The sequence below is a fragment of the Apis florea genome, unplaced genomic scaffold (assembly GCF_048593485.1).
Source record: "Apis florea isolate Af1SG1 unplaced genomic scaffold, ASM4859348v1 contig_3587_pilon, whole genome shotgun sequence".
Classification (NCBI taxonomy): Eukaryota; Metazoa; Arthropoda; class Insecta; order Hymenoptera; family Apidae; genus Apis; species Apis florea.
The window spans coordinates 3,255,667-3,266,386 of NW_028256789.1; the positions used below are offsets into that span (position 1 = coordinate 3,255,667).

At 21.6% G+C, this 10,720-nt stretch overlaps 2 protein-coding genes across 2 annotated transcripts; both read left to right on the top strand.

The window, feature by feature from the left end:
* The first annotated feature begins 159 nt into the window (after window positions 1–159).
* Window positions 160–3,410, top strand: LOC105737315 (cysteine dioxygenase type 1). The gene is made up of 5 exons (XM_012494906.3): window positions 160–632; window positions 2,444–2,585; window positions 2,661–2,766; window positions 2,842–3,011; window positions 3,092–3,410. Exons 1-5 carry the CDS (start codon window positions 403–405, stop codon window positions 3,125–3,127), a joined length of 684 nt encoding a protein of 227 aa, XP_012350360.1. The 5' UTR covers window positions 160–402; the 3' UTR covers window positions 3,128–3,410.
* A 6,086-nt stretch (window positions 3,411–9,496) lies between these two features.
* Sdhaf3 (Succinate dehydrogenase assembly factor 3) lies at window positions 9,497–10,603 on the top strand. Its single transcript, XM_012494867.3, has 2 exons — window positions 9,497–9,978; window positions 10,152–10,603. The coding sequence occupies exons 1-2, from the start codon at window positions 9,802–9,804 to the stop codon at window positions 10,329–10,331; spliced, it is 357 nt and encodes a 118-aa protein (XP_012350321.2). The 5' UTR covers window positions 9,497–9,801; the 3' UTR covers window positions 10,332–10,603.
* The last annotated feature ends 117 nt before the right edge of the window (window positions 10,604–10,720 follow it).

Consider the following 10,720-nt stretch of genomic DNA (forward strand, 5'->3'; position numbering starts at 1 on the left):
TGCTTTGTTATTCCACTTTATTCGAAATGAAAAAAAAGAAAAAAAAAGAAAAAGGAAATTAGTCGAGATTTAACTCACAACCATATACGAAATATTTAAAACTGTTAGAGTTGGTGGGAGTAGGGGGTATCTTAGGTATCGTACAAGACGCTGTCTCCTGTTTTACTAGATCGGTACGAGCCGTAGACCGACAACGTGTTCTTCCATTGCTAATCGTGTTCTTCATTTGCTTTCGTTTTTAAACAACTTATTTTTTCCCTTTGCGAATTAATTCAAATATATATTATTGTATTCTTCGTTTCGCGTCATTACTTCTGTTATATTTTTTTTTTTTTTTTTTTTTTTTGTTAATTCTCGTCGCGAGTATAAGTGAAGAAGATAAAACTAACCAATAGAAAAAAAATGCAAGTGTACAGTGAAGATCCTAGATTACTTTGTATTTCTCGTGACAAACTATTAAACGAAAAAAATGCACGCCAACGAGTCTCTTTAACTCTTCGTGAACTTATCGATGCTTTGCATGAAGCTTTCAAAACTGACCATGTGAACATAGATGAGGTTCAAAATCTGATGGCCTCGTACAGAAGCAATCCTTTGGAATGGAAAAAATATGCCAAGTTTGATAGATACAGGTAAACTGATAAATTTAGAATATTTTTACAAACTATTATTTAATATATATCGCGCTATTTCGATGTGTTAATTAAAATATTGATTATAAGAGGAATCATTTAAATGTTTAATTTACAAAAAAAAAAAAAATAAAAATTTAAGATTTTTTTCCCATGTTTAATCAATCGATGTGTCTTATATTTGCGAATGATCGAGTTTCTTGGTAAATATTTTATCGGACATCATACAAACAAAACATGGCACAACTACATCGCAATCGTAAAATAAAATTAATATGACGAAATTCATGATAGGTTATCGTTACTGTTTCTTCAACCCTAATCGTGTCTTACGTATTTTGTTTCATTCAAAACACAATCAATCTTAAGTAATGAATTCAACATCCATGTATCTGTATTATCTGCGCAAATTGACACGAGAACATAAAGTAAATGACCTTAAGAAAAATGAAGAGAGACCATCATCATGTGACAGAAGTCATAAAAATTTGAAAATTTACTGTCTGTGAAATTTACTGAATACGTCGTTGGTCTTATCTAAAAAAACATATATTGAAAGATTGTGCAGCAATCTTGTACTTCGCACTATATACTGCTATTACAATAATACTATGAGTGGCATAATATGTACATTCGAAAGTTATCAATATGAAAACAATAAATAAGAATCTATTAGTATTTTTCGAGAAAAATAAAAATAATGATCTATGCGATAATTTTATTGCGGGTAATAATCTGATCATGAATAATATTACCTAATAATCTGTTTGCATCTTAATTTTTATTATATGTTAATTAAATTTTATAAATTAATAACTCAATCTTCTTTGTTAATTAAAGTTGAATTAATATAGGAATATACTAAAATAAATAGAATATCATAACTATCAATTATTTAAATATTTAAATCATAATTAAATGATTTCGAATTTTTTATATTTTTTTTTTTTTTTAATGAAGAAAGAAATTAAAATTTGAAAAGTTGAAAATACAAATGAATTTTTTTCTTATTCATATAAAATATACTAAATTTGAATGAATATTTTTTTATTAATTATAAAAATAATAATGACAATGTTATAAAACATATGACTATATGGCATTATTACACTAAATTGCTAACATGTCGATTTCCACATGACAAAGTGGCGAAAGTATGAAACTATATTTCATGCACAACATAGTATATAGGACATTTAAAAAGAAGAATAATAAAACAAATTAATCGAACCAATAAAAAACGAATAAAGATTATAAAAATTCGTCAAAATATTTTATAAACATTTAATATCTCATTATTAGCTGCTTAATAATGCAATAAATGCAATAATAATTTAATTTTATTTACTCTCTGTATAAAAACATTATTTTTTTTCTTGCGTTTTTTTCAAATACGATCTACAATTAAAGACATGATCAAAAAGTTTTAAAATCGTTGCAACCAAAACCTAAGTATGCGGAACACTTTAGTGTCCATGTGTATTGCATGAATCAATAGTGTTTGTACGGTGAACGGCTGGTTATACACACTTTCCACGTATGCCCCCCTCTTTTAACTTACGTTACACTTGATTCAGAACATCGGTTCTTTGACACACGACACCGGATCGAAAGCAACGAACAATGAAACGTTCCAAAAGATTTAAAAAAAAATATCTATGCTTAACTGTGTACTCGATAAGTCTAATTCACTACCTTCTAATGAATTTTATTTTTTAGTTTTATGTGATTCATCCTAATACTAATAAAATTTAATTATACATAAAAGGTTTAAAAAAAAAAAAAACAACTAAATGAATCACTGTGTTTAGATATACAAGGAATTTAGTCGATGAAGGAAATGGAAGGTTTAATCTAATGGTTCTATGTTGGGGAGAAGGTCATGGTTCAGCTATACATGATCATGCAAATGCACATTGTATAATGAAAATTCTTCAAGGTGAACTATGTGAGGTATTAAATGAAATATTTTATTTTATATATATATATTTTTAATGAACAATTTTTTTAACCTAATTATTCCCATAGACACGATATGCATGGCCTAAAAGTAACAATGAAATGGAAGAATCAGAAGAATTACAAGAATTGGAAAGAAATACTCTTGGTCTCAATGAAATATGTTATATCAATGGTACGGTTTTATAAATATATAATCGTGTAATATTATTAAGAATAAGTAGATAAAAGGGCGACGTACCTTTTATAGATTCCTTAGGACTTCATCGAGTTGAAAATCCGAGTACTGTAAATCCTGCTGTTTCATTACATTTATATTCACCACCGTTTTCTTCGTGTTCGGTCTTCAATAAACAAACTGGACAAAAGACTTCGTGTAAAGTTACATTTTGGTCGAAATATGGAGAAAAACGGAACCGGGTATAATTATTATTCATATTTCTTATTTCTTCTTTTAAAATTGTTAAAATTAATTGCAACTCAATCTTTTAATCTTGCAGGAAGTTCAAGATGCCAGGTGTCCAGAGGACAATTAATATTCCAAAATTAAAGTTGATGATAACTTTTTAAAAATCATGTTAATTTTAAAATGTTAGTTCTTCATAATTATAATATAATATAAAAAAAGAAATTAAGTACTTAAAGATATTTAAAGTTTAAATAATATTCTATTCAATTCGATTTATATAATTGCATAATATAATATAAAATAATTAAACCTAAAATATTGATATTAAAAAAATAATTCCTGAAACAGAAAGACATGTATATATTAGTTTTCATATACATTTAAAATAAAACATACAAAACATTTAAAAACCAATATTTTTAATATTTGAAATTTTATATATATTTACCTAATTTTATATATAATTACTTTATAATATGATATCTGGAACAAATAAATATAAATTTATTAAAAATACAATTCTTATAATAAAATAAAAACGAATTTGAGTAGAAAAAGAATAATAATTGAACAAAATATTTCCTGAAACAGAAAAATATATATTATTTTATATAACACAAATATTTAAAACTTCTTAATAATAGTGAAACAGTAAAAATCAATTTGAAAAAAAAAAATAATACTTGAGTAAAATATTTTCTAAAACAGAAAAATATATATTATATGATACAAATATTTAAAACTTTTCTTTTAACAATAGTGAGACATTATGTAAAATAAAAAATAATAATAAAAACAATAATAATAATTTCATTAATATAAACCATTAAGATAAATTAATAATATATTTAACAATGTGTTTAAATTATAAAATTTAAATACATAAAAATCTTCTTGAGAGAAAATATATAAGAACGTATTATAATTAATGTTTACATATATATTATTAAATATTAAACAATTAAAATTTATTTGAAAAGCTAATATTTTTAATATTTGAAATTTTGAATATTTTATATTTTTACCTATAATTTTTATGAAAAACCTGAAACAGATAAATGATGATGTTTATTAAAGCTAAAAAGATAAAAATAAAAAATAACCATATATAAACTGAAACAGAGAAAAATTGATTATAAAAAATCAACGAAGAAAATATGAAAAAAATAAAACAAAAAAAAATTTCTTTTACATTATTAATTTAAATTATATGTATTATATAACACAATTAAGATATAATTAATAACATATTACAAAAATATCTTAAATAAATTTAATTGTAGAAAAAGATTTTTCATGTTTATAGTATATTTTGAAGAATATTTTTTAAATAATAATTATTATAATTAAATTATTGTAATAATAAAATACAATATTTATAATTATAATATATCTTCATGTACATAACATATTAAAGTATTAATTGAAAAAGTCATTAATAGTTATTCATTAAAAATTTACTGTTAAAGCTATTATTGCAATGATGATTTTTTTTTTTTAATTTAAAATCAATTCATTTCATATTTATTCTATATTCATATTCACCTATCTATTTTTTATAATTATTTTATTATAAAAATATTTTCAGTATTCTAAAAATTTTTCAACAATTAATATAAATTTTTTTAAAAAAAATTAAAAAAAAATATTATAATCAATTCATAATAATTAATTCATTTAAATTTCAATCTTAGAAAATTTTATTTGAATTAAAAATTATTTTGAAAAATGATTTTTGCAAATAATTTTAATCCATATCACTGACAATTATATCACGCCTATATTGTATCGATACATATTGATAATAACAAATGAAATGTAATCATAAATTATTTTGAAAAATGATTTTTGCAAACTATTTTATTCTATGTCAGTAATAATTATATCATGCTTATTTTGTATCGATACATATTGTGAGCATAGTGAATAATAAATAAAATGCAATAATAAATTAATAAATACCTTAGTAATTTTAAGAATGGCTTTCCATTAAATGATGAAAAGGCATTCTTTAAAATCTTCAGCTTTTAGTCCTTTCTTCGGGTTTCTTGCATTAACCCCACTATATTATTTCACTATTTTTAATTTTGATTAAAAACTATTATAAATTATATATATCATATCACGATCAACTATTAGAAGAATAGCTGATATTTTAATATTGCATACGAATTTTTAACAAGAATCACTTTCACATATATACTTCATTTTTCGTTCGGGTCTAGAACCGCGAACGTACTTAAAAACTAGGTACGAACCATATCAAATAATTAAAATCAATTAATGAAAAATTAATTGATTCTAATTGAATCCCAGGTGCAGATATATCGTGCGACCAAATAACCTACCCGAAATGAGAAATGCGATAATCTGCTTTTCCTGGCCCTACCTACTTATAATCTAAATCATTCATACCAGAATACTACCTACCTACCTAACTCTATATTTAAAAAGAATTAGCAAAATCATTCATACCAATACATTCATACCACGATTCTCTCTCATAACACCCGGGTGCAAATGCCTACACTAGGGAGATACGTCCCGGGACGCCTCCGTCACCCGAGCTTATAGCATACAACCTTTCATACACTAAGATACGTACCAATATCTGAAATCGACTGACAACATTAGCGAATATTGCGTTAAGTATTCATTTATATTCATTAAATATTCATCTTATTCCATCAGTTCATTTTGAATTTACATTCTTTATGTATTTCTATAGACTTGTATATGATAAATTATATTTTTATCATAATATAATATTTCTATTTATTCATGGAATCATACATTTAATACATCATAAATTATTATATATATATTGTGATATGTATAAATATATATATTTTTTAAGAAAATGTTTTATAATCTTTATTTCAAATGTTAAATTTCAGAATTTGAATTCTTTAAATTCAAATTTCATTTATATTTGTTTTTTCATTATCATTTTAAATTAATTATTTTATTTTATTCGATGCAAATCTCATAAACTTAACAAATTCCACACTCATACTTATGAAATTTACATCGTGCACAAACGCTAAAAATTGTCAGTCGCCAAAAATAAATATTAATAATTAAATCGTGTCCACCACCTTTACTCATAAGAGAAGCACCTGAGCCCGCTTATAAGTTTAGGTAAAAAGAAATGAACACGACAACAATAATTACCACGTACCTTTATTGCATGCTGAAAATCCTAAGCTAAAAAAATCATTAATAATATATCTAAGCGAGCTAATTTTCTATTTTTACGAAATATTTTTGTTTAGAAATATTTAAAAAAGATAAAAATGCCAAATTTATTAAAAAATTATCTATTAAAAATTTATTAAAAATTTGTTTAAAAAATCTAAACAATTGTAAAAATATATATATTATTTAATTATTGATATTTATTCTTTATTTTATTTTATTATACCCTTGGTCGATCCTATCACGAAGTAAATATTTCAAAATCATGAAATATGTATATATATATATATATATATATTAAGAATATTTAATTATTACTTCGTTATTAGAATCTAACCATCGCGAATTATCTTCTTGTTTGTGATAATATATTATCATTTTACATATTTTATATATGAAACCATAATATTACTTTTTTACTATAAAGCAAAATTATTATAAAATATTCATTATAAATTATAAATTTAAAAAAATAAAAAATAAATATTTGAAATATTGTGAAATCGGAGGATCATCCGACTTCTACTCTATTATAATAAACTTCATAAAAGAAACAAGAAGATTCTAACCTAAACTAATACATACAAAACACAATCATACATACAAAAAAACAAATAAATATTAATATATAAAACAAAAATCTTATTTTCGTAATCACTATGCTCACATGCAACTAATATGTATAAATTGAAATATGTATTGACTCACCGTTCGTTGAATGCATGTATACAGTGCCATAACAAACGGTTGATGCTCCTTGTCAAGGTTGAAATTTGAGATAAGTCTACAGGTGCACTTGTAAACACTGGATCAGAAATAAGGGAAAAATGTAAAATAAAAATCTTCTAAAGTAATCTTCTAAAGTAAAAATATTCAAAATTATGTTAATCTTATTTTTAAAAGACTCAACATAGTTAAAATGATTTTGATTATTATATTATTTATAAAGAAATAAACTTACAAATATAGTCATGTAGCACAGCATTGTGATTATTATTAATCTATATTTGTTGAATTTCTGTTTATTCTTTTTCTAAAATAGATTAAAACAAAAAATCAATTAGATAATATAAAATTAATTAAATATTTTGAAAAGTTATGCTACTTTTTAATACTTACACGTTTCTTCTTTTCACCATGGCCCGAAGGAGATCTTCTCCTCAGTCAGATTTTATTCTAATTTCACGATAACCGAAATTTTTATGAACTTGCGATAAAATAAAATATTGAACAATAAACAAACACTGACTCTACTTTTACGTTTAATTAAAAAATATAAGTTATATAATGTTTAAATAAATAATATTATACTGCGTATCAAACACTGTCTCTAAGATCGCATTGCGCGCGATCACAAAATTGCTGAAAGAAATAAGTATTAAAAAGGGAACAAGAGGGAAATAAAAAAAAAGAACAAATTTTTTTCAAATACTTTTCTTTTAAAATATATTAAAATATTAATATGAAAAATATATTAAAATATTAATATGAAAATATAAAAAAAATCATCATTGCTTTTATATTTTTATTTTAATAATAAAAGATCATTCTTAAAAATTATTTATTTTGCCGAAAAGCAAATATTTAATTTATTATTTTATTTAAGAAAACATGAAAAATCCACCTAAGTTATATAAAAATTGAAAAAATATTTTTGATATAAAAATTATATTCGATATAAATTATTCAATAATACATGAAAAATTAAATTTTTATAATTAGTACAATTTAATATTGTTTATATTACAAATTTCTCAAATTATGGTTTTTTACTCACATATATACAGCAATTTCAATGAAATTGTTATAAAAGTATACTTTATCAATCTCAATACGTAGTTTCAACAAGAGTTTCCAATTTCATAATTCTATAACAAAAAACAATAAAGTATTTTGTTATATTTCTTTTTTCATTGTAAAATATAAAAATTCATCATAAAATATAATTAAAGAAGAAAATTCACGGTCATTTACTAAAAAATACTTTTCAAAATGGAGGTCAAAGCATAAAAGATTATTAAAGCTAACAATTTACAAATGGCCAAAATGACTTTTCCGTGCAAAAGGGGTGTTGAACCCCGTAGACGTTAGTTTAAACAATATACCTAATTTAGAATTTTACGCTCTAATCGTTCTAAATATATATATTTTATACAAAAATAAGTATAAATTATTAAAAAAAAATTAAAAATTAAGAAATTTATAAAAATTATACTTTTGTATAATAAAAAAATTGGAAAACGAATTGAAGATATTACGAATTTTTTTGTTCGAATAAAAGAGTTTTATGTAAGTTATGTTTTACGTAAAAAAGAAGTTTCATATATAAAATTTCTTACCTAAAATTGTTAATAAGTCTTTTCTTCTTTTTATAATCACTTAAATCACTTTACAAAAAATAAAATTGAAAATTAAAACGAACTCACTACGCAAGCGTCTTAACAGGACGAAGGTACAACGACGAATGTTCAACAATACTGACGTAATTGGGAAGAAAAGATAAACGTTTCTGATTGGTCAAAACGCGCGCGGAAGTCATTTCCTTCGCAAAATAGTTCATAAAATATACGGTAAAATATAAAAAAATTTAATATTATAAAAATTATAAAACAATTTTTATACATGAAAAATTAATAGAAAGCATTTTTTATAATAATTCATTCAAAATATTTTTATATTCTTTTGTTTTTTATTAAATTAAAAAATTAATAAAAATTTATTACACTATAAATTAAAGGATCTTAGAAGACAGGTGATTGGTAAGAAGATTCAATAATTGCTATTGGTTAAAATTTTTGTAAAGGATTCTGTTTAAAAATATAGACAAAATCATAATAAATCATTATAATATAATTTAGAAAATCAATTCATCACAATAAATCTTAAATAAACATCAATAGTTTTTATGAAATTTCTTATGAAAAATATAATAAATATTGTAAAAAAAAAGATATAAATAAATATATAAGTTTAGTTTTAATAATTTAAATTTTCAAGTTTTTTTATTATTTTAAGAAGTTATTGTCTTGATAAAATTTTTGAAAACAAGAAAAAATTCCTATAATATTATATAATAAAATACATAATATTTTATATTTTAAACAAGATTGTATACATAACAAGATGTTAAGTAATTAAAAAATTTTATATAATTTAATTAATATTAATAATATTAATAAATTTTATATAATTTTAATTTTATTATGTTATATTAATTATTTTAATAAAATATTATTTTAATATTATTTTAATTTCCTCATATACTTATAAATATATGATAAATATATGACATATCAATATATGTTAAATATTTATAAATATTTATCAAATTTCATAATTCAACTTGTGTATATGAACTTGTGAAACAATACATTTAAACAAAATAGAATTAATATCCTAATATAAAATCTAATATTATGAATGCGAGTATATATAACTTTTCTTTCCTTTTTCATACTCATCATCGCATGCATCAAAATATATAATATTTGGTGCGAGATTCTATTAAAATTTTTTCTAATTTAATTTATCTGTTAATAAAGTGTAATAGTGAAAAAAATATATCAATCCGTTAGCATGTATACATTCTTTAATAAATAAATTATGAGCAATTTATTTCATGTACAGCGTGTCAGAATACTGTACAAAACAATTTTAAGGTTACATCGTGGTTTACCATCTGAAATTCAAGTCTTAGGAACGAATTACGTTCGAGATGAATTTAGAAGACATAAAAATTGTAACGAAGATATAGCAATTATATTTATGAATGAATGGACAGTAAGTAACATTAGATTTTATAAATTCAATCTAATCTTTTAACATCATTAGGTTATGTTCATTTTTGTTATTATATAAATTAATAAATATAAAATAAAACAATATTTTATATTTATTAAAATATTAAAAGTTTTTATTTATAAAATGAATAATAAAATTATTTCATTTTATAGGAGTATGCTATAATGCTTACAAAACAACTTGGATTAAAGGGACCACATACAGCTAAACCTTTAGGTCAAAATTTAAAAGAAGAAGATTTTAACAAATTTAGAGATGAACAATTACATCAATTATATGAATTAATGATTGCATCAACTGGTAAAATCAATAAAAATATAGATGACACATAATTTATTCTTTCTAAAGTATATTGTATATTAATAATATTAAAGATATAATATTATATATAATGTATTATTGATATAATTTATTAATATGATCAATGTAATATCATGTATAAAAATTATAAATTATTATATTTGAACAAAAATTTCTAATAATATTGACAACAATATTTGATAAATTTGTACAAAAACAATAGGTTTATTATATTGATACATAATAATATAAAATGTTAATGTTCTATTTTAAATATATAAATATAAATAAAAAGTTATAAAAGAATTAAACAATTTTTAAATATGATTAAAAATATAATTTTAATAACAATTAATAATTCTTCAAATATAGAAAGTATTGAAAATATGCAGTTAATAATTAAGTAAATTAATAATAATTT